This window comes from Diabrotica undecimpunctata, chromosome 1 (genome assembly GCF_040954645.1).
Source record: "Diabrotica undecimpunctata isolate CICGRU chromosome 1, icDiaUnde3, whole genome shotgun sequence".
NCBI lineage: Eukaryota > Metazoa > Arthropoda > Insecta > Coleoptera > Chrysomelidae > Diabrotica > Diabrotica undecimpunctata.
Window position 1 is genome coordinate 196,931,728 of NC_092803.1, and position 26,620 is coordinate 196,958,347.

The 26,620-nt window shown below is 32.8% G+C and overlaps 1 protein-coding gene across 4 annotated transcripts in view; it reads right to left on the reverse strand.

Annotated features, from left to right (window-relative positions):
* Positions 1 to 26,620, reverse strand: part of LOC140432833 (neural-cadherin-like) — a 1,025,931-nt gene that overhangs the window by 52,509 nt on the left and 946,802 nt on the right. For all 4 annotated transcript variants that reach the window (XM_072520963.1, XM_072520961.1, XM_072520962.1 and 1 more), the window contains exon 6: positions 5,804 to 5,941. In XM_072520963.1, coding sequence (XP_072377064.1) covers positions 5,804 to 5,941 — 138 coding nt within the window. The remainder of the gene's footprint in view (positions 1 to 5,803; positions 5,942 to 26,620) is intronic.

Sequence of the window (26,620 nt, forward strand, 5' to 3'; positions counted from 1 at the left end):
AAATTACAGGTTGGACAGAACAGCTAGTTTAGATTATTTGAGTAGTAAAATAGATTTATATTAGCTGAATTTAAAAAATTTAAATATATTTATATTATTTAATTTTATGTCGATATTATATTTATTGTCAGTTGGATGTAGGTAAAAATTAACAGAGTATTAGGGTATTAATGAGTTAGTTAAGGGGTGAAAAAACTAGGGTGGTAGTAAATTCACAAAAACCTAGCAGAACACGGTGGTATTTAAACTATTTTTTTAAATTTCGCTGTCTCGAATATTAAGCTAGCAAGAACTTTACTAAATAAGATTGATTTAGGGGGAAAAATGATTAAGATGGTCAAAGTTTAGTAAAAACTTAACAGAACACTGTTTTATTTCAGTTATAAGTACAGGACGGTGAAATTTTAAAGAATATTTTTTCTCCTTAAATTTTAACGTAACAGAATTATTGACTTCCGATAGGAGTGAATTGAGGGGTGAATAATTACTAGGGTGGTAATGAATTTGTAAAATCCTAGCAGAACACTGTGGCATTTCAAAAATATTTTTTTTTCCAATTTCGCTGGCTCGGATATTAAGCTAGCAGTAACATTTTCAAATAAGATTGGTTTATCATCATTCCGTCTTTACAACCCTACGTGGGTCCTAGCCTCCTCAAGAATTTCTCTCCAGTCGTCCCTAACCATCGCCTTTCTCTCTCCGCCAAGCACGTATTTCCATATTTTTCATGTCTTCATGGATGTTATCAAGGAACCTTGTTCTAGGTCTTCCTCTTCTTCTCTGACCAATGGGTCTATCAAGGAGCGTTTTCTAGCTGGGTCATTTTGTTCCATCCGCATTACATGCCCTATTCACCTCAGACGTTCCAAGATTGGTTTAGGGGTGCAGAACAGAACACTTTTTATTTTAGTTATAAGTATAAGTTATAATTTATAAAACTGGGTGAAAAAATATGGCATAGGCAAAAATATATTTTTTTAAATTCTGCCAGCTTGAACCGTAATCCAGGAGAATCGCTCCCCTTAAGGGTGGTTCGGTGGTGAAAAATTATTATGGTGATAATTAATTAGTGAAAAATGTGTGAAAAAAAATGTCATAGGCAAGAAGTTTTTTGTTTGAATCCTGCAAGCTTGAACTTTAAGCGAGCAGAATCACTCCTGGTGAAAAATTAGTGAAAATCGGTGAAAAAATATTGCATAGGTTAAATTGGATTTAGCTTATGTGCCCCGCAAGCTTTAGTGGTCCTATAAAAAATGCTGAAGCACGTCGAATATAAATATGCGCTTTTTAAATATAGTGGACAAGGTGACTCAGGCAAGCCTACCATAGTCCAAAAGCTTTACTTTTAATAAAACTGTTGAAATTAAACAGTGTGGAAACCACTTATGGAATAAAATTGTTTGTGTCCTTGAATCTTCTGCCCTTATGAATCATCTTGTACATTTAAATTTATGTTTAAAAGCGCACATTTGAATTTAAAAGTAACAGACGAGGCGTTTTTTATAATTTTCTAAAATAAGGACGCAAACAATTATATTCCATGAGTGGTTTACACACTGTATAATTTTAAAATTCCACCCTGTATTATTCATAATAGACCCTACGTGATACATGATATAGTTCGTCGAGATCTGGTTATTAAGCAGCTTTTAAAAATAAAAAATATACAGCCAAGTCTATTATAAATAAAACTTATGCAGTATGCCAGACATGCTTGAATTACCCTGTACATTTAAATTTTTCCTTAAAAGGCACACATTTATATGTATTAAAAGTCGACGGGTGTCATCGTTTTTATATTTTTTTTAAACAAGGACAGAAATAACTCTATTCTATTATTTAGGGGGATCCACATATTATATTATATATATATATATATATATATATATATATAATATATTGAGATAATATTAAATATAGGAGAAACGAAGGTAATCTAGAATGAACTTAAATAGTGTTTAAAGAAATAATTTATAAGTTATATACTAGAGAATATTATAAAAAGTATTTATATGGGGGCATTCTTAAGAAATTAGCATAATAATAAGTTTAAAAAGATTTTTATTTTGCAATGTATTTGGTTATTTTAATAATTATGATATTATAAATATATTTGAGTACCCCATTTTTATGGGAAACCAAATATGCACTGAAGTAAATTTGGTTGTGGGAACTTTTGTATATAATTATGGATTTAAAATAGTGTTATTTATTAATTAAGATGTTTAATATAAGTTTACATCCTGATCTGAAAAGCCTAAATTTCCATAAAATTCTCGATAGAAGAGTAAATAATTATCTAGAACTCTAAAATAAGACGTCAATAGAAAGAATTTAACCTTTTTTGGAGTAGAATGTCGCGAACATTGTAGTGTCTATGAAATAGAAGGATTCGAATATATTTCCTTTCAAGAATATTCGTGAACATGAATGATATAAATACGATGTGATTTGGATTCAATATGGTCAGTCAGTCAGTCAGTATAGTCAGTATTAGCTTATTAGTACAGTATTCAATAGTCATTAATGCAGTATTCAAGATAGTCAGTAATCAGTAATTCAGTAGTGGAAAGTATATTAGATAAAGATTAAAAAATAGAATTAAGAGAGTATTATTTGGAGAATAAAAATTATATTATGTATATGGTGATTGGAGATTGGAAGAGCAAAATAGATTATTAGAAAGAAGAATAAACAAAAAAGCAAATAAAAAAAGGAAGAATATTTTACCGATTTATAAATGCTATTAAGAAGAAAAATATTTTAAAATGGTGGAAGCTGATAATTAAAACATTGTGTTGTATTTGGCAATGCAAGTTCACAAAAGGAAGGATAACCGAGGCTGACAACGAAGACATTGAGTGGTGATTAAATTTTTTTATTTTGGAAAACAGTTTCATTTAGGCATTCAGTAACAGAAAGGTACCAAATTTTGTTAATATAATTTAATTAGTGTCATAAGAAATACCTCAGAAGAACGATAGGAGTAACAAGAACTGATAGAATCAGAAATGAAGAAATAAGAGAAAGACTCAAAATCAAACCGATTCTCAAACCGAGAATAAAAATTATATTATGTATATGGTGATTGGAGATTGGAAGAGCAAAATAGATTATTAGAAAGAAGAATAAACAAAAAAACAAATAAAAAAAGGAAGAATATTTTACCGATTTATAAATGCTATTAAGAAGAAAAATATTTTAAAATGCTGGAAGCTGATAATTAAAACATTGTGTTGTATTTGGCAATGCAAGTTCACAAAAGGAAGGATAACCGAGGCTGACAACGAAGACATTGAGTGGTGATTAAATTTTTTTATTTTGGAAAACAGTTTCATTTAGGCATTCAGTAACAGAAAGGTACCAAATTTTGTTAATATAATTTAATTAGTGTCATAAGAAATACCTCAGAAGAACGATAGGAGTAAAAAGAACTGATAGAATCAGAAATGAAGAAATAAGAGAAAGACTCAAAATCAAACCGATACTCGAGACAATCAAAGAGAAAAAATTGGCATGGTTCGGACATCTAACCCGGATGGACAATAATAGACAAGTTAAAAGAGTGTGGGACGCCAAACCAATAGGGAAGAACAGAAGAGGAAGACCCATTAAAGAATGGAACAGTGACATCTCGCAGATACTACAGAGTAAGGGTAAGACTTGGCAGGAAGCAACATAGATGGCATCCAATAGGAAGGAATGGAGAAAGTTCGTTAAGAGCTAGGACACCTCAGAAGACCGTCAAATAGTGTAATGTAATGAATTGTATTTTAAACGGCCCAACACCGAAAGGTACAAATGAGTCTACTGATTAAGTAAAGTAAAGTAGTGTCATAAGAATTTCAATTTAAAGATAGTTTGTTTTAAATTTACATTATCTATATTAGATATCTATATGTGTGTTTCATAATAATTATAATAAAGATAATTTCAAAAAGTGCTTACAAACTAATTCTTTGAGAACCGCGATAAAAACCCTATATACATGTTATTTAAAAACACTCATTGCTCATAAAACTATTATATCCATATCACAGAAAAGGTAAAGCACCAACTTGTTCCCATAACAAATATGGCAACATGGCTTTCAAACACACTGTATATACAGCAATACTTATGGAACCCCGAAACACAGAAAATGTGTTACGTATATATTTGTGGCATCTTTTGCACACAGTTTCTGATGACAAAATATTTGTGGAATCCGGTGCCACAATTATATTCGTCGATAATATTAATACCATGGAGTGTATCAAAGTAATTCCTATCCATAAACACTCTGCGCGACGGGTGCCAGTATCATGGTATGTTTACACTGATTTGCCACAATTGAGGATATAGTATGTGATGCCACAAATATTGCGAAACGTGTATAGGTGTGTGTGTGTGTGTGTGTGTGTCTGTGAGTGTGTGAGTACAGGGCTTAGAAGAACGATCTGAATAGATCTGAATACGACTCGAGCCAAGAAGAAGAGGCACTGAAGGGATCTGTGCAGCAAGCTGCACTAGTACCTCTGAGATAAAGTAAATAAAATCGTACTCGAGGTAGTCAAGGGACGTGAACGCCAAGGTATACACTTCCCTGCAGAGAAACTTGCGCAAGGCTTGCGATCTAGATGGAATACCGCCAGAGGCGGTTAAATTTCTAGAATGAATAAGACATGATTGAGACAGGCGTGATCGTAGACGTTACGGCTGAGTGGTTCCAGGGATGCGTCCTTGGCAAGGTACTGTGGAACCTGGCATATGACGGAGTCATGGATTGCGAATTCGGAAAGGAGATTACTCCCTTCGCATTCTACTATTTTTGCCCTAAATAAATCTTTCTTATATTTTACTTATGTAATAATAATAGTCTCCCGTTTTATACCGCTTCGCGGCTTTGGGAGTATAGCAGGGTAGTCTGCTATATCTAGGGCCTACGGTATACAAGGAAGGTAACATGGCCAGTGCTACGCTTCAACCGCCTATTATTACCCCTGGTTTTACCCAAGGTACTCATTTTTATTCAGGCTGAGTCGACCTGGGGCCTATAGACATTTTTAAGAATATCTAGTTATTCTTGCCGGCGGTAGGATTCGAACTCCGGACCACCAGCATGCGAGGCAAGAATCCTACCGCTTGCGCTACGCAGGCCCTGATTTTACTTATGTTATTGGCTTAAAATCTCACTGATATTATCTTGCATTTCATTGGCGTATATTTTCTTTAAGTCATGAAAATGATTAATGATAGGTCTATTTGATAATTCTATGATGCCCACTTCTGTAGGACTTAAGGAATCACGGGATTGTTGCCCAAAAATTCTGATGAAGGCTCCACAGAGGGAGTTGAAATCTCGACATAGTTTGATCAAATTTCGATGCAATTCAACCCGGAATTTAATACTAACTTTAACCTTTTGCGCAAATTTTTGCATAAAATTAAAAAATATTATAAACTCATAAAAAAACATTTTATTAATTTGATTTTAGAGATATTAGCCGTACTCTAAAATTAATACACAGTTCAGAAAAGAGATACGAATATAGATTAATTAGAATTAATAAAAACTATTTATATATCAAGCAACATCGCCTTACAAATATATATATATATATATATATATATATATATGTATATATATATATATATATATATATATATATATATATAAACTGCCGATGACAAAATCAAAGATGTTATTACTTTCCTTCATTTTCCTGGATTCCTTACCAAGAACATTAAGTTTATCATACTAACTTGGGAATATAAAATATATAAATAATATAAAACTTTTGCAGTTAATCAGATTACTTACCTTTAATACGAATATTTCCCCAGTGGTCCTGTTGATGTCGAATTTGCTGTTAGCAGGATTATCGGGATCGATTCCTTGGCCTGTCAGGAAATATACAATATTCTGAGGTCTATCCTTATCTCCATCGGTAGCAGTTACCTAAAGAATAAAAAGTAACGTTAGATTTGATGAGTGATACATAAGCAGATCTGTATAATACAGGGTAACTATGAGTATTGGGATAGACATTATTACATTTATTGTGAAAGTCATCCAAAAGAATAAAAGTAAAAATTGCAAACCATGAATAAAAAAAAAGGTTTAAAAGTAAAAAAAAACACGATATGTAAGTAGTAATTGGATCTAACGTGGGGCACTCTATTTATAAATATGAAAAAAATGAATTGAAATTGAAGTTAAAAAACTCAGTCTATTCTAGTCAGTAGATAAAATTACAGCAAGACATGTATTTATTCTTGTCTGTGGTTAGAGTACAGTCAGAAAACTACTAGAGTGGCCCTGTATATCCTCATAGTACCCGTAAAGTCAGGATCCAATGGCGCGCCACTTTTGACTCAAAACTTCGATACTCCACGCTCCATGGGAAGGGCGCAATCATTTCTACTACAATCGCGAGGACCCGCACTTCACGCGCTGTTGGATCCCGACTTAATGCCGGGAAACGCAAAAAAAGACAATTTGAAACAGAAAAAATATTTAAAGATGAGCAACTTGGACTAACGAACATGGAAGGTGACACGAATAGGAAACCGTAATTAGGTTAATGTTTTTTGAAAAAGGAGATCGTAATACCCCTAATAACTATCGTGGTCAAAACCATGTCAACATAAATTTGAAGACAACAAGAAGAATAATAACACAGAGATGACTCTAGAATCCACGCAAACGAAATGAGATTTATCAGAGAAGTGCAAGCATTAGAAGATAAGAAAAATAAAGAAATAAAATCTTTTGTTTAACGAAAACTTTCCGAGAGGGTTTTTCTATAATTAAAATCTGATCAAAAAGATCATTTAGCAATTTTGTTCTAACCTAACTTACATTGTGAAGTATGCATCTGCCTCTCCCTTTCGGGAACAGAAAACTTTAAACTATTTCCTTGTTATAAAATAATTGTTTATGCCAATTATTTATTAACCCACTTACGACACATTTTACGTCCACCAGAGTTTCCGTACTTGAAACCTGATAATGAATCAGAAATATGGGTCTAAAACTGCGACCCAAAAGGATAAACATATATAGGCCAATCAATGAAATTAAGAAGAACAAGAATATCATTAATCAGAATTTATTTTTCTTCATTAATAAACATGTAGCAAAGGCTAGTGTAGCCAAGAACATTTAAACATTTTTTTTATTAAATTTCGCGGTTATCTTAAACTCAACACTGAAAAAGATAATGGCATTAGGAAATCTAATCACATACTCTCGCTATACTAAACCACCATATATACAGATCCTCTTACTGTAGAAGTATAAATAAACATGTAACATATTTATCAAATATGAAAAAATAACCACTAAAAGCACAACTATGTACACAGAACAATATTCTACTTATCATGCAAAAGCTGTTACATACTTTCCAAGAAAGTTCACTTTGTAGTTAAAGGTAAAAGGTTAAAAAAGAGTTTCAGGCGCGGTTTGAGTCAACGCGAACCGCAATGCTGGAGTTTATATTTGGTACTACAAAATACATATAATAGAAGTAGTAGAAATGAGGGCAAATGTGAAGCTAATTGTCTGGAACTGTAAACGATACCGAATTCGTAAAGATGAGAGTGCGCTATTGCCAATTACAACTTCAAGACGAATCTAATAGGCCAGATGTTCGAAATCCTCACAAATTAGTTATTACATATTTATTTACTGAAATAATGTTTCTATCCGTATACTTTCTGCTTGGATTTATCCAGTCACTAATTTCAAAGAATGTGCTAATCCTTCTATTGTAAATAGCTTAGTACAGTACGGTAGGATAATAGGTGGACGATTATGGTATCTGCTGATGTCAATCACTAGCTTTCTTTTTTTGTACCCGGTCACGCAAAAACACAATACAGTCGCAAGTTAGTAGTGGTAGAAGGCACATCTACTCACAATTTCTCGTCTATATTGAAAGACAAGTAGACAGTCGCAAATTAGTGGTGGTAGAACGCACATCTACTCGAAATGCTCGTCTCTGGTGAAAGACAAGTATATACGAGTAGTCACAAATTAGTGGTGCAGAAGGCACAAATTCTCGCGTATCTTGTAGTGTATGATAAGTACTTCCTTATATCACGACTTAGATAGTTTGAAAGTTATCTCCATTTGCTGTCAGTAACAATGGCATCTGTTACTTGTACGTGTACGTTTAAGTTGTATTTGTTTTTCGCAAAATTAGTGGAGGTATGGTATGAAAATATACCCTAGATTAATAAAACGGCTTAAAAATACGTTATTAATTAAAATAGTTGTTTACCAAACTTTATTAGGACACTTATAAACTAGACTACACGTATTGTTACCATACGTGTCTTGTTTCATAATACTTTTGCTACACTTCAAATTTAACCTTGAATATTCAGCATTTTTATGTAAACATTATTTGGCCTAATAACCGATGTGTTATAAAATGTACAGACAGGGAATCGATGTTCAGTCGTTCAATAACTCATCGTAGTTAGTATTCGTAATTTAAGATGTAAGCATGTATTCAATAGTAATGTTATCCTCCTCTAATAAATATTAATAAAAAATTTATTAATCCTCCTCTCACAAGTCCGATGTAGTTGCAAAGAGAAGTACCGTCAATCCACAGTAAAAGGGTAACACGGCTTCTGGCTATTTCCCCTTGTTAAATCCCATAAAAAAACGCTAAGGTCCATTCTGCTCATTTTTGTCTCGTTTTGTGGTGGATGCGCGACGGCTCGTCAGATCATAACGTGTGAGGACTCGTTGGAAAGGGAAGGGGGAAACGAATACGTTAATACAAAAAACATACGTAAAGACATTACGTCATACCTTCTTGAACGACGCATAAAACGTCGTAAAAAACGTAAACGATGGACCTAAGCGTTTTCTTATGGGATTTAACGTGGAGAAACACGTTAGGGCAGCCCTTTTACTATTCACTTAGGCAATAATATGGTGGCGATACGAGATAAGAGGTATATTCATTCAAATTATATTATATGGCAATTCTGCTAGAATGATTATTAGATACAAAGTATATCCATTATAAAATATAATATATGGCGACCCTACCTTTTAATTATACTATAGAGCCTGTAGTATCCAGTCACAAGTTGCGGCATATCTAGGCAAGGGATATTCAAGAACCCGGCATATAAAGTAAGGGCATATGTTGCTCATATAATGTTTACCGGTAAAGGTCGAACTAGAGAAAGGTAAGACTGTATAACTACAGTAGATACACTACTGTAGTTTAAGTAGTAGTTAGTATTTTAATTATGTGTAGTATTAGTATAATATTTCACTATTTAGCTTTCACATATATTTACGTATCCCTTTGCCGGGTTTTAGTTAAAATAAATGTATTAACATATGTTCTCTCTTTATGTTTATTGGAATAGACTTAAGCCTCTTAGTAAGCAGTCTCGCTGGTACATTAACTACACAGATAACTGCCCATTCTCAGTGAACCAGTACCTATAGAACCTAAGATATATTAATAATTTTATATACATGAGGTCTGATTACCAGCATCCCAGCACCATTTATAACGTGGAAGATGTTGTGAATTGTTGTTTTATATAGTACTTATGTTGCAAAAAAATATATCCTTGTCCTGAAGCTATTTTATTGTAGCATTTTACTATTATTCACTATCTTAAATGAGAATTTCCTATAATTTTAATTAAGCATACGTTGAAAGCATGCTTTTAGAGTTACGGGAGAGAATGATCTCAGTTTGTAGATACTTGTAATGGGCTACCATATTTTTAATCACTTGTTTTTTTATTTGCCAATTCCATTTGTCGTTATTATTTCCTGTTTGTTGTTATCTTTTTCTCACGTAGAGTGTCATAAGCAGCTTTTTTAATACAAATTCTTTCATTTATAATTTATATCTGGTTCTGAAGTTGCGTTTTTAAAGTTCAAACAAAAGTTAAAACATGTTTTCAGTGCTCCATACCTATAACTGTAAATATTTTTGAGGCAACATCACTTTTCAAAATATACATTCAAGTGCAAAATTGGAAAAAGCAATATACATATTGACAATACCGCGTTTTTAATAGTAAAATATTCTAAAGGACTCTTTTATCTTCCAAATGTTATGCCTGTCAATCAAGTTTGAAGTTATTTTAACAGCTGTCAGGAAAAAAGAATTTAATTTAGTGGTAGTGATCGGAAACTGTATTTGTATGCAATTTTATTCTGGGACAAAGTTTGATTATGTTTAAATTGAAGGCGAGTGAAGTGTCATTTTTAAATTTAATGTCCTACATTTTACAATAAAATTTAATTATACAAGGTGATACACATTACAGTGATGACGCCATCGGCTCTTTTTTTAAATGTAACACCCATTATTTTAGGACATTTTTAGATCGATAAAAATGAGATGATTTCAAAAAAGTATAATACTCGGGTCTAATGAATATAATTTGAAAGATATGCGCTTAGAAAATAAATTATTTATTATCAATTGCAAAAAAGTAGCCTACTTCTAGTTTTTGGTAAACTGTAATTATTTATAGTAACGTTCAATAACAATTAAGTAGTACAATAATTGTATTAATTCGTGAATGTTCTGAATTATTGCTTAGAATTAATTTTAAGTAGAAATAAATTTGAGTGTAAAGCAAAGAATTGAAATACTCATGATGATTGGGTATGGAGATAAATCGCGAACTCAGATGGAAGTGTGTAATTTATTTAATGATAAATATCCAGAAATACCCATCACGCAGTCAACAGGTAGTAAGATTTAAAAGAAATTTCGAGAAAATGGTACGGCTGAAAATGCACGCAAATCAGGTCGTCCCTTTGTAAATTGTTACAACATTATATATTCTACTTGCTTTTGAAGAAGATGCACACACTTCTGTTCGTAAGGTTAATAGTGATCTCGATGTTTGCCAATCAACGATACACAAAGTACGTAAAAGTAAGTAAAGTAAGTAAAATTGACAGTTGTACAGGAATTAAACGAGGATGATCCAGATAAAAGAATACAATTTTGCGAAATAATGATGGATAACAGCCACCGAAACCCTCCCTTGGTTCAAAATATTATTTTTCTGATGAGGCTACATTCAAATTAAATGACGAGGTCAACCGTCAGAATTGTAGATACTGGGCAAAAGAAAACTCCAACTGGATGCAAGAACATCATACACAATATCCACAAAAGGTAAAGGTATGGGCTGGCATTGTAAGAAATAAAATCATTGGACCCTCTATTTCGAAGGTAATTTAAACGGGCCAGCATACCTTAAGTTTTTAAAAGGGTATCTCGTACCTACTTTAGTTAATTTATTCCCCAGTACAATTAATCTTGGAGGTTTTGATAAAAGTTTATGGTTTCAACAGGATGGTGCGCTTCCGCATTATGCTTTAGATGTTCGAAGATACCTAAACGAAATTTTTACGAACAGGTTGATTGGAAGACGTGGACATATTGAATGGCCAGCAATGTCGCCAGACCTCAATCCTTTGGATTATTTTATGTGGGGTCATTTAAAGAATATTGTTTATAAAACGAAGCCTGCAAATATTGTAGACTTAAAAACAAGAATTCGTAAAGAAATAAACAATATTTCTCAAGAAAGCATAAACAAGGTTCTACAAGAATTTGTACAACGTTTGGGTTACTATCAAAAACAACAAGGGCTACAATTCGAGCATTTAAGATTAAGTCATGTAATAATTACTGGATTACTTTCAAGTTATTTATTATAATTTATTTATAACTTATTAATATTATAAATCAATAAAAATTAAATTTCTAAGCGCATATCTTTCAAATTATATCCGTTAGACCCCCAGTATTATACTTTTTTGGAATCAGCTCATTTTTATCGATCTAAAAATGTCGTAAAATACAGGGTGTTACATTTAGAAAAAGAGCCGATGACGTCATCACTGTAATGTATATCACCTTGTATAATGAAATTTTATTGTAAAATGTAGAACATTAAATTTAAAAATTGACCTGTTTTAGATTTTTTTAAAAAGACTTTTCATTTAGGAAATATCGAATTTATTCCATACTTTACGGACACACTGTATAAAAACATGATACTTGAATATCAGTTAATATAGTCGTAAATTGTAGTCCATTAACTAATAGATGAAGTAAGTTAGAGGGTTATTTGTCTATGGTGCTGAAATCTAGTAAAAATTCCGCAACACAGGTTCTGTGAGGGTAATAGTGCGCAGACCTGCGTACTCCTTGCTCGTATGTTTTTAAAAGTTTAACTGGTTAAATTTAATTATGTGTATTATGTTGGTAAATATAGGAGATTGTAAAATGAATCGTATGTTTAAGATGTTTATCTTGTTCTGATTGGTTTTATTTTCAGGATTACCAGTTATTGGACGCATCATGGCATCATACAAATGAAAAAGGATAGGCAAAATGTCCAGATGGGAGGGGTTAGGAGCAAATGGGAAAAAAAAAACGTAATGGGAAGAGTAATAGGGAAGTTACAAGGCACATTGGTTATTAATTTTAACGTAAATTGTATTTATTATGGGGTATAACGGCAGTATCGCTTCGACAGTTTAAGAGAGTTTTGACATATCCTCGACACAAAGAAATCCTTGATTGAAAATAAATCAAATGTTACTATTATTTCGATTTACAAATCTTCAAAGCTAGGGTGAGAGAATATAAAAAAAAGGTTTCACAGCAGTCTGGAATTGTTACATAAGAAATGGCAAATAATAAGATATCAAAAAAAGAAATTAAAAGTCAAAACAAAATCAATCTCTCAAGTTCTGACCAAACTGTCAATACACCTATTTAAGAAGAAGAACATAAGATTGTATGCTCAGGATTTGAACTATCGTTGGCTGATAGTTGGATATAGTGTGAGGTATGTAAAGAAAGCTGACATGAGGCTTTTTCAGCGTATGCCGGCATCGGCCTCGTTGTTTGTGGCCATTGCTAGGCCCTCGCTAGTGCGTACTTTTAACCACCATGGAGCTCAAGAAAACAAAAACGACATTTTTATCTAATTTTAGTATAATAGTAAAATATTTTGATATTAGTTGAGCAAATTTAATTTGTCAGATCTCCGTCATCTTTTATTCGATGCTCAGAGCTATTTCAGAACCGAGTCTGCAACGAATCAGTTTTTTACGGGCGAGGCTTGCTTGGTTAGTGAAGCCTCCGCCAAGAATTTGTCGTTGAACCGGCTTTATATATAATGACATTTTTCGAAGCCGTGACTGCGCAATTAACTTATTATTCTTAGATCCGTTAGTACATATTATCAGATATAACAGGTTTATTAACAGTATTTAGTAGCGTTTTGCAGAGTATAACAATGGTATTTTAATAATGTGTTAAGAATGGTGTTTATTTTTGGTAGTTTTATTGCTTAGTGGAAAAATTCTCTTCGGTAATGTAGCAGTCAAGTCTTCGTTTAATAAAAGAGGTTATGGCAGTTTGCAAATAGTAGGTACTATGACGCAAGTGAAGATATTAGGAGTTACTGATATACTAATATTCTTCTTCTTTAAGTTCCATCTTCTATCGAAGGTTGGAAATCATCATGGCTATGCGGACTCTGTTGACTGCCGATCTAAAAAGTTCTGCGCTACGGCATTCAAACCATTTCCTTAAGTTCTTAAGCCAGGATATTCTTCGTCTTCCCACATTTCGCTTTCCTCGGATTTTGCCTTGCATAATAAGTTGTAATAATGCGTATTTTTGCCCTCTCATCACATGTACAGCACATACTAATATTAAAGCAGCATAATTCAGCAGTAAATGTTGACGTTTAATCCAATGTGGAGGTTCAATAACTTCATCAGCTGGGTTAAAATCTGTAAACTATCTGAAATGTTACCTGTGGTATTATATTGTAAAAGGTTTTGTAGTATAATAGTTCTTGGTGCTGTATATAAAGCACTTTCAATGTCAAATATATGTATGATATTACGTGTTTCAAAAAACCACAGGAGTCTGTTACTATTAATTTTCTCCATTAATTTACACATACTGGATAAATTTATGTAAGAAAGTGTTGTTACGCCTCTGGTAGTAAAATAATCTTTACCTTCAAAAGATGTTTTTACCAACCAAAATCTTCTACCAAGGAAATTCCGGATGGCAAACATTTAAAAGGTTCTTCTTCTTGAGGTGCCTATCAGTTACGAATGTTGGCGATCATCATGGAAACCTTTGCAGCAAAAGCTGCAAAGATGTTGTATTGAACCAGATTCTGAGGTTCTTTAACCAAGATGTTCTTCTTCTTCCTGGACCTCGTTTTCCAAATATTTTTCCTTGCAGAATGGCTTGAAGAAGAGCATATCTGGATTCATTTCGCATAATATGTCCGAATAATTGTAACTTTTGAGATTTTATGGTGGTCAGTACCTCTCGCTTCTTATTTAAAAGGTAGTTTGCAATTATAATTTGAATGTAGTTAGTAAGACGTTAAAAACCACCCAAGGTGGACGCTGCGTTTATTAGTTAGCATCAACTTATAAATCAACCAGTTTAGATATTTTCTTCTTTAGTTTTGAGTAAAAACTCCCACGTATTTTATATAGTTAACGTGTCTCTCGTACTACTACTACTAAGGATTTCCACAGTTTTCACTGTCTTCCTTCACTCAACCGTTTTCTCCAATTTTCCCTGTCATTCCAGTCTCCATCTCGCAGGGTTCTTTTCTCCATAGCCTCGTCGATTTCATCTCTGAATGACCTTCGGGGTATTCCTCTCTTTCTTCTTCCAATCGGGCTCCATTCTGTGATTTTGTTTATCCAGCGTCCTCTGTCCGTTCTTCTGACGTGGCCGTACCAGGATAGTCTCTTCTCCTCTATATAGTCGATTATGTCTGATTGCACTCCCATTCTCCGCTTAATCTCTGCGTTTTCAATTCTGTCTCTTTTTGTAAGTCTACAGCTTCTCCTCAGGAACTCCATTTCTACTGCTCTTATTCTACCTCTACCTACCTGAGGTAGAATAAGAGTGTCTCTCGTTTATAGTTTAAAGGCTTATGAGAACTTTATTAAACCTAAACAAAAAAATATACTTATTTCATGTCCTAGTTATTGACCTTAAAACTGTAACAGTGCTATAGTGTTTTGTGCTTCGCGGACTTGTGTGAATCGGGCGGTGAATCGGAGGTTTAAATATAAGACCCCTACGAAAAAACTTTGGCTAGATTATATTATTTGGCCTATATTAGTTCAGATGTTACAGTAACAAAGTTAGTCATTAAATTATATATTTGTTAATGCTTGTATACTTTTATTCCCACGTTAGTGGGTGGTCCTTCGAATTGTAAGTTATTACATTGCTTATTACGCTCTAAATGGTAGTAAGATCGCTATCCTAACTTATTTATTGTTCATCTTCCTACAATTTTGATGATCGTTTTTCAGTCCAATTTTGAATAAATCTTCTACCTATCTTATATTATGTGTTTTGGTCGATAATAGAATTGCTCATTTGAAGATTTGTCAGATTTTGATACTGGAGATATAATTGATTATCGCTATAGACAGGGAAAGTTTTTCTTGGTCCAAAAGATATTGTAGAATGATTTTTTGAGTCAATTTTGAGCTAAGTTTTTGAGAAATATGGAAGGAATATCTTCAACCACATCTGCAAAATTTTTAAAGGTTGCTAAAGTATAGGAAAATTCTAAAAAACTAACATAAGCTTCATGTAGTGATTTTTAATAGGCACAAAAATTTTATTTTGTCTTAATATTTTACAATTTTCTTTATCTAAAAATATTATTAAAATCGATCTTCTTTAATATTTACGAGTGTACATAAATTTTGAGGTTAAATTATTATAGATATTAAAAAAAATGCCGATTTAAAGAAAAATTTAATCTATAAGTTACAAGAATCTGTCGATAAACCCCGATTTGTAAAACGGTAACCGATAGATCATCAAAAATAAATGTATATAGTATAGGGTATTGTGTTCAGTGTATTAGAGTCATTTTTAAAAGTCACTTTGTCAATGTGTTTTATTTCCTAAGATACGGACAACGAGAATGATAAATGGTCTTAACGTCTAATGTCATAATAGATTGAAAGCATTACACGAACAATAATACCAGACGGCGCACCACTTTGTTCTCAAATTAATGTTCTGAAAGATCTAAGCATTATAAGCGAACAAGGCCGTATTGTGTACCGTATTGTTCTATTGTGAAATTGCACTTAACTCTTTCCAGTAATAGGGCGCGATATACAACAAACTTAACAAAAATAAATACAAACAGAATGTTTGATTAACCGTCGATGTTATACAGGAGGCGTCTATTTTAAGTACCGTATTTCAAATCACTGAACTTGATGTATCCGAGATGAAAATAGTAAAATACTAATTTACGAAAAGGATATCAAAAAGAGATGAACAAAGTACTTTGACAGTAACAGCAATAATGACCAAAATAACAAATTAAGAAGTGGTTCAAGCATTAGATTATTGATGTTAATGTTTTTTTTTAATTTTTTTGAGTAAGTTCTTTTTTTTTATGAATTTTTTTAATGACGATATAACTTTTTTGCAGTCTGTAGGTAAGCATGTAAATTTTAATAGTTTTCTTATGTAATGATTTTATATATAGAGTGGCCCAAAAGTCTGGAAACGACCAATTATTTCGTAAATTGCTAGTCATAATTTTACAAAATTTGAGGTACACCTATTTTGGGATACGGAGATTCCATACGGTTTTTCAAATTCATCACCCTGTATATTCAGTAATTATTGGAATTTCCTATTTAATACGAGTTCAACTATATGTAACACTTACGATTTTATGTAGTCTGGAAGATCTTAAATACATAACAGTGCAAAATATGTAGATTTTAATAAATTTAAATATTTAAATGTATATAGAATGCTGTGATTTTGACACTTGTTCACCATTTACATGATTAACTAAAACTGACAGTAGTTGTGTTTCGAAAAGTTCTGCAAAATAAATTGCTTCTCTAAAATGGCTCTTAACGAAAAAGAACGAATTACTATTCCAATGATGAGAGGGTACGGTGACAGAAAAAGATCTTATTGTGAAGTACACTTGTTCAATGATACTTTCCCAAACCGTTCTCCTATTCATAAGGCAACGATACAAAAAACTGTAAAGCGATTTGAGGAAACTGGACAAGTAAAAGACACAAACCGATCGGGTAGACCGATAAGAGTTATGAATGACAACAAAACTTTAGATATAATGCAAAGTTTTGTTGAAGATCCACATACATCCTCACGCAGGGTTGCACAAGTACATGATGTAGGTCGTTCTTCAGTCGTACGTGTATTACGTAAGAATAAATTTAAACCATATAAAATTAACTTTTTGCAAGAATTAAGGGAAGATGACTTCGATCGTAGATTAGAGTTTACTGAGATAATGATGGACAAAATTAAAAATGATGAAAATTTCGTCATTTTCGTTAAACAGAATATGTTTTTCCGATGAAGCAACCTATACACTGTGTGGAAGTGTAAATCGACACAATTTAAGGTACTGGAGTGACGTAAATCCACACTGGAAGCGTGAAAACCATACTCAAAGACCACAAAAATTAAATGTATGGACAGGTATAGTAGGTACTCAGTTCATTGGTCCATTTTTTATCGAAGGAAATTTAGCATCAGATAGTTACGAAATATTACTTAGAAATGAAATTGTACCTACATTGAGAAACTTGTTTGGGGACAATTTTATTCAGATATGGTTTCAGCAAGATGGAACTCACGTTCATTTTGGTGTAATTGTTCGGCATTATTTAGATAAGATATTTTCCGGACGATGGATTGGTAGACGAGGTAGAATTGAATGGCCACGACGTTCACCTGATTTTAATCCTAAAGATTATTTTTATCGGGGATACTTGAAAAATTCAGTTTACAAAACTAAACCAGCAAGTCTTGCAGAGCTAAGGCAACGAATTATCGATGAATCTCGAAAAATTTGTAGACAATCATGGAGAAATGTGGTAGACGCATTCTATCATCGATTAGGGTACTGTCAACTTACAAATCGAGTACATTTTAAACACTTGATAAAGTAACCATTATGTTAAAAACTATTATAATCTATCAATTGTTACGTTTTAATGTAGTTGAAAATAGTTAGTATTAAAAAAATGATTGAGACAATTAGGCGTTGCCAGACTTCGGTTTTATCTATTTAAGACCTTTCAGACTACATAAAATCATAAGTGTTACACGTGGTTGAACTCTCGTAAATTACAGTAAGCTGACGACTTAATTGGGGCTGTAGCTTCCTTGAAAGAAGAAGAATAATACAAAAACTTCGAATAAATGTTTAATCCCAGAAATTAAAAAGATGGTCTATTTCGAAATGCGCATCAGTTCCACTTTAGAATTTGTATATAATTAACTATGTGAAAACTGAAAATCCTATAATTTCTTAAATTTATAATTTATTTAAAAGCTACAGTGAATTGGTAGTGTATTTTTTGACATCAGGGAAGTTGTGCATAAAAGATAAAATTTTTAACATTTTGAAAGCCTCTTAACAACTTTTATTAACAATATTTTTATTAAACAAATTGTGCACGCTTTCTATGTCTTCTATCTGAAGCGATCCTTATTTTTGTGAACAGTAAACAAAAAGAAAAACTTTCTTAAAAACCACGATACACCAAAAACTTATATACATTTAGAATTTACATTAAAAAGTGTAACAACAAACTCCTAGTCGTTGTTTTTCCAACATACATCAGTGTTTTCGTAAAAAATACCAAAAAATTAATCATGGAGTTTAATGTAAGCTGCATAATTCTCATAACTGAAAGATGTAGGCTAATTACGATATCATGGCAGTAATCATCCACACAAATTGTCCATAAATCCATGGAGTTTTCGTAATTACTGAAAATTTCAACTCCTAATCAAACCAGCATCCATTCGTTACACAAAAATAATAATCAGTACGTGACACCAGAACCAATTAGGAGAATAAAAATAAAATTTATGGTCCCAAAATTTGATCGGAAAAGGTATATCTGTCGCGTACTCTCATTTTCGTTATAGACCAGTCATATCAAAATATGCTCGCAATATCTTCGATAATATCTGGAAAACCGCACAGTTATTTTTTAGTAATTCCGGATTATTAATCATATGCATAGTACCTACTGGTTCTGTGTTTAACTATGACTCCCTCTACTCATCATATTTAGTTGGCATTATTGGACGTCTTTTACTACATTGTTTTTTATGGAAGAAATTGAACACATGATAATGAACAGCCAAACAAAAGTTTCTGCTTTTAATTTGTATTATTATTATAAACTGGTTTGTTTATGATTATTGTTTAGCTTCTTCTTCTAATTTGTATTGAACCAGATTAATTGTTTTCTTTGTATGTCATCATTGATATTTCGCTCCATTTTCAATTCGTTTCTTATTTGTTCGTTTCTAACTCTCTCCAGTTTCGATATACCGCAGCTTCGTCTCAGATAATCCATTTATGTCGTCATAAGTTTCTTTCTATTAGCTTTGGTGACGTTCCATACTTCCGAACCGTAAAGTGTAATACTTTGGACTATACAACCGTAAATGTGTTTTTTGGTTTTTCGTCGAATTGTTTTTTGCCAGAGAAGAGAGTTTAAGGCAAGGGTCGCAGCTCTGCCCTTGTTTATTCTTTTCCTGATTTCATCTGCGCTATTTCCCTTCTTGTTGAAAATGACCCCCAAATATTTGCTGGATTGCACGCCTTTGATGTCTTCCAAAACTAGGTCACATATTTCATCTCTTTCCCACTGAGAGATATTCACATTTTGTCATATTCATGTTTAGACCTGCCACCTCATATTCTTCTTGCAGTTTTCTTACCATATAGCTAACATCGTAGCTGTCTTCGGCAATTACTACCTGGTCATCCGCAAAGAAAAGCGTATATGTGTGCTTTCTTCCACCGTTATTCCCATGTTTCTACATTTTTTTAAGCATTTTACTAAGGATCTGTCCAAATAAATTTTAAATAAGGTGGGAGACAGACAGCAGCCTTGTCTTAGTCCCTTTGTTGTTTGAAAAGGAGAGGTGATTTCTTGTCCCATTTTAATTCTTGCAAAGTTTTCTTCGTAGTATTTTTGAGTGACGTTAATAAGAATTGGGTTTATTTTCAAGTTACCCATTTCTATCCATAGTTGGGAGATCGGTACACTGTCATATGCTTTTTCCAAATCTATTAAAGCTATATGGGTTTCTCTACTTCTCTGCACTCGTTTTTCCATTGCAATTTTTAATGTGAAAATATTATCCATAGTGGAGCGTCCGGCCCTAAATCCCGCTTGCTCTTCGGGTTGTTTGTCTTTAATATCATTTTCTATCAGGTTTCGTAGTACTTTTGAGTATAGTTGGCCTATAGTAGCAATCACTGCGATTCCTCTATAGTTTTTAGGATCCGTCTTTGTGCCTTTCTTGTGTATTGGAGAGATATACGATTGTCTCCATTCTTCTGGAACTTCTTCTCCGTTTAGCATCTTTCGAATAATTTTCGGATCATTTCAAACAGTTTTGATGATCCATACCTAATCAACTTTGGATATATTCCGCCTGGGACTGGAGATTTTCTTAATTTCATTCCCTTAACTGCTTCTTTCACTTGTTCTATTGATATTTTTATTGTTCCTTTTACTTCCACTTGTTCATTTGTCTGTTTAAACCTTTCTCTTCTCTCTGTTAATAAGTTCTCAAAATGCTCTACCCATGTGTCTCTGGTATTCTATTTATTATCACTTGGTTTTTTGTCGTTGTTCTCATCGTTTTTATAGTTCTCCAGGCTTCAGAGGTCTTTGTCCCTCCTATATGGTTGTCTAGGTATTGGCATTTTTGTTTCCATGCACGTTTTGTTTGTTCGTCTCCCTGTTGTAATAACTTTTGATATACTTCCTTCTTTATTTTTAACTTTTCTTTCACTTCTTTATCCCACCAATATGGTTTATCTACTCTCCGTACCTGTGGCCCTAAGGCGTCTAGCGCTGCGTCTTTCATGCAGTTTTTTATAAGTTCGTATTCATCCGTCGTTGATCTGTGTGACTCCTGTAGTTTTTGTGTTAGTCTCCAGGTGGCAGTCTTTACCGACTTATGTCGGTAATAATATGCCAAAAAAAAGACAAAACTTATAAAAGGAGATGGCTCTGTAGCACTAAATCAGCAGAAAAAAAAGAACCAAATATGTATGTTTGCTATGTGAAGTACCTCTGTTCATTCAACCTTACTTTAGAAGCTTTTATGGAAAGTTAATTTTTCTCTGAATTGTTTTTTCAATAAAATAATTATATGTAACTAGTCTGTTATCACCTTTTAGGTATAAAAATATGCACAAGTTTTGAGCAGTGGGAAAAATATTTCCCACCTCCACAAATTTTTGAAAAAGTAAACCTAAATAAAAAAAAATAGTCAGTTCTTAAAACGCACTCTTCAAATTAACTTTTTGTAAAAATATTTATTGTAATAAGTATATTTTGGTTATGTCCATGAAAGGTTTAGGCATTCTATATTCTTTCTTTAACTTATTTTTCACCTTTTGTTTTCTGAAATCATTCTTGTCATCTTTTATATTTTTAACGGTTTTTTAATGTCGATGAACTCGTATAGATTTTGTTTCTTTATTTTCAGCACTATTTTCGTTTTACTAATTAGGTCTTTTGTTTTTTGTGAAATGTAACTATCCTCCTTTACCAAACGTTAATTGAGAATGCTTGTAAGGTTTTTATATACATCCCGCTTTAACTGGATTAATTCTAATCTCAGTAGATTTATAATCAGAGCTAAATTTAATTGGTATGCACGTGCATGACGCCGTTTAATGCGTATTCGATTCAACAATCAACGATGCTGATGACGCTATTGAGTGTGCAATTTACATCCTTATACCATTTTCGTTTGGAATTTTGGTTTCCGCTTCTTTGTGTTTTGTGCGATTTAATTTATGCACTCTACGGGGACATTATAATACATGGCTGTCACTAGCGTGAATAAGAAACGGATAATGGTATTCATTTGATTTATATTCTTCGTTTGTGATAAACAAATTTTCCATTATTGATTGGGACGGAAGGTTCAAAAAAGCCTAATGAGTTTTGAATATAGCTACAAGCAGTAATGGAAACAAAAATTTAAATAATTTCTTATATATTTATCATTTTAAGACATACAATTGGTAACAAATTTTGTAGAAATGAATAAATTATATTGCTTTCTTCTTAAATATGATGATTCTTTACCTTTCTGAACGAGCATGGTATCAACATAAATGGAGAGAAACTCAGACATTTGAGATTTGCAGATGACATCGTCCTTATAGCCGATCGTATAAATGATGCAATAATAATGTTTGAAAGATTATATCACGCTTTCTTGAAGATAAATTATGAACAAGATTAATATAAACTAAAGATTAATATAAACAAGACGCAAATAATGACTAATCTGGTGCTAAATCGAAATATTGCTGTTTATGGAAGGGATATTGTGCAGACTGCATTGTATGAGTACTTAGGACATGAAATTCGGTTGGGCAGAGATAACCAGACATGTAAGCTCCCACGTTGCATAGGATTAGCATGGGCTGCGTTTGGTAAATTAAGCTATGTATTTAAATCGTATCTACTCATATGCTTCAAAAGGAAAATCTTTTTCCTTTTGAAGAAATACACTGTCTTCCCAAGCATTTCCTATCAAACACTTTCCCTTCAATACCTACTAAAGTAAACAGATATATCTATATATAATGAATTTTGGATGTGAAGAACGAACTGGTTGTTTGATAATTGATCGATGATTCTAGAAGTAGATAAACTGTGTAAGCGGCTTAAATCATTTAAAAAATGAAGGTCGAAAACGTTTCTTTGCATCATTGGTAAAAGTGTGTCGATCTAGGTAGTAATTTTGTTACTACAGCTAGTTAATAAAAATTATATCTCCAGGTTAGAATCTGTAGTTTTTTTTCTGATAAAATCTTCCAAACTTATAAATAATTTCATTTGTAACATTTATGTTATAAAAATAGCTTCATGCTTTATTGCTTTATTTTCAATATTATATATACCAATAACCTTACATTAATTGTATTAAAACATTCATTTGTTAAAAATTAATTACTACCCCGCTTCTTCCCTAATTTTAAATCTTGTAATTATTTTTTGTTTTAAGTACGCTGTGAGAAATTAAATCTAAGCTATCTATGTAACAGCACTTCCTTGAACTGCAGGAAGTTTTAGTTTTATTTCCTGTCTTTGTGAATGGTTTATTATAATGAGGCTTTTACTCTGATGCCACCTAAAGAAGTAGTCTATTTGGGAACAGTTTTGCTATCAATTATTGTATCAAAGCAAACTAGAACAACTTTATTTTTAGATTTTTAAATTATTTTATTATGTACAATATTTTATTATTTACTACAGATACCGAATACCGACCGAACTCCCCAAGTACGGAGGAATAACTTTCTTTAAAAAGGGAGACAAATCGAACGCAAAAAATTACAGAGAAATTGATTTGTTAAACACAACACTCAAACTAAAACCAAAGTGATAATAAATAAACTGAATGAAATTATAACACTAGCAGAAGAACAACAAGGTTTTAGGTCGGGAAGATCATGCACAGACGCTATATTTAAAATAAGGAAAGTGCAAGAGAAATCGTTAGAACACACACAAACTGGCATATTTATGTTTCGTGGACCTTAAGAAGGCATTTGATCGGGTCACATTAAAGGACGTTATTGAATTTATTTCAATCTGTCAATCCATTTTTTATTTACAAGCCATTTAGTATCGACGTGTCACAGTGTTTTTTTTACAATATAAAAAATTAGGTATCATGCAGTGATTGAATTTTTAGTTTTGGAAGGTTTAAAAGTAAAAGAAATTTATTGAACAAATATTAAAAGTGTATAAGCAATATTCGCTTTAATTAGTACAGTAGAAAGATCGGTTGCTAAATTTAAACGTGGTCGTACAAGCCTTGACGACGATCCACGTGAAGGACGTCCAAAAACAGCAGCAACTGGAAAATTGTAAAATCGTCGAGAACTTAAAAAGATTTATTAGAAGCCGTATCTTATTTGGTATTATAAGTAAAGCATTGGGATTCAGAAAGCTGTGTTTAGAGTGGATGCTGTATTTGCTAACAACGGAACAATAACACATTTGAATGCGACTTTCTTAACAATATTTAGAGCGTTTTTGAAAGGATAAAGTGCATTTTGTGCCTAGATTCATCACTATGGTTAAGACTTGGGTCAATAAATCAAAACAAGAGGCTAAAGAGTAGTATAAACTTAGTTCTGAGGCCCCGAAACGAGTTCGTATCCAGAAATCGGCCAAGACGGTGCTAACATAAGTTTTTTGGTATGTGAAAGTTTGGTTTCGATGGTTTTTTAAACAGCGTCCCGCTATTCCTATTATTATTATTTAACATTATTATTTAAAAGTTTCAACTCAGGAATCCTTCGAGGTTTCTGGTAATTTAAAACTTGCCGAGCATTAAGGCTTATTTCATTCATTGTGTCTGCCAAGTGGCTGATATTGGGATTTTATTGAACTGGTTTGCCGATACCTTTGCCATAGAAGTATACGGGACTTATGTCCAATGTGCAAGTTCAGGACAGATTCCTATACGCACCAACTTTGAACTGAAAACGCTGGTACCTATTTTCAGGAATGTTTATCAACCTTTCAGTCTTTTTTTTCTCTGAAGGTGGAAATTTCTAAAAACCGTACCAGGCTAACCCATTCCTAGGGATGGCTAGAGTGTGTTGGATTTCCCCTTAGAAGAAGGAGGTCCTGCAAACAGATGTCTTCCTGTTATCGTGCCTTCCAACTAAAACCACCCCCTATTACTTATGTGAAGTTGACTATCGCATGTACCGTACTCTGAAAGTAAGATGGCCGTTGTAAGGCTGACGACACTTTCGGATCACTCCCTTCTCTAATCTCTATCTTATCTCTGTCGTTGGTCCGGCTGGTATTTCTATTCTTCTTCTAGATAGAAGATATATCCTAAAAACCTATGTCCTGTAAGCACTTGTTGTGAGAAAGTAATCCAGTCACCTGTTACCACAGTCCATCCAGTCCCTTAGACTGGGGATTAGCATCTTGGTCAACTAAGTAACATCTTCCGTGTTGTTCCACTCTCCTTGCTATCTTTCTATTGATCTTTCTCTTTCTTCTTTTTTTATGGCTACTATCAAATATTCTCTTCTCTCATAGAGATGTCTACGTTCTACTGCTAACACATGCAGAGGAACATAACCTGTGATAGTCCACAAAGCCGCGGCAGATATAGTCCTGTAGGCGCATTCTACTCGCAACAGACTTGTTCTGTCTACTCGTATCATGAGCCCTTTGTAGGTCTACCTTTCAGTCTAGGTAACAGAGTTACCTCATAAATGGTGTTGCTCTTTACCACTCATTACGGTCTTGACCCGTGAGGCATCCATGAAGAGCTAAATATACATCAACTAGCATTAAGAGTTCGTCAAAATCAGTTTTAAGTCAATCAATACAAAGATACTACCTCTCCAAATTCCCTCACTTTTTTGAATAATATTTAATTTTTCTATGTTAATATTTAATTAATTCACATAAATACACAGTGGCATTTAGCCCCCTTTCTTGACATATTTATTATTTTCCATATTTTCACGGTATGGCCAAGCAGTTCCTCGGTGATAGCTCCTTAATTATTTTATTGGCAAACTTTTTTTATACGTGTCCACAAACACACATCCCCTACTATTTTCATCATGAATACCAATAAAAATAGATATTGGGGAGCGGCGTTTTCTATTATTTTCCATATACGCGAGAATTTTTAAATAAAGGATTTTTGGCAATAAAAATTCTATTATTTTCTAGAATCCAATTAAAAACATAAATCTGCACCATTCCAAATTTATTTCTATAAAGGCATCTGCTATTGACAGAAAAACTCATCCGCATTTATATTTATTTACGAATTTTGATTTCAAAATTGCAGTTTTGTTTCAAAAATAAACGGTTAACTGTTATTAAACTTACGTGGTGAAAATTAAATATATATGACTAAGCGAATATAAATCTTACCATGCATTTAGTATTAGATATGAATTTACAATACTACAAAATAACAGCCGAGGGCAAAAAGTTTAGGAAAGGACGTAATACAATAGACAAAAACACAATAAACTAACCATGTAGTCGGATAGGTTAGGTAACAGGCTTTTTGACTTTTAAATCAGGAGAATTTCTCAGTGATGAACTCATTCTTCAGAAAGAAACCCCTAGTTGGAGGAGTACCTAAGTACTCATCATGATGATTAGTATGATTTTCTTTCAATACCTGCAACTTCAGTACCTGCTGAGCGATTATTGTCTAAAGCATTATTAGTAATTAGAAAACATAGAAATAGGTTCAGTGATGAGTTAGCCAGATGATTACTTTGTATTAATTCTTGGTCAAAGGAATTAATATAAAGTAATAGTAATGTCAAACCTATTGCGTACTGTTCTAGTACTGTACTGTAAATGGCAAATTCTATAACTCTTTTATTCCATTTCATTTAAGTGAGAGTCCATTAATCCCTTTCTACACAGACAATGTTCTTTAAAATATAGTAAATTTTATGTCATTAA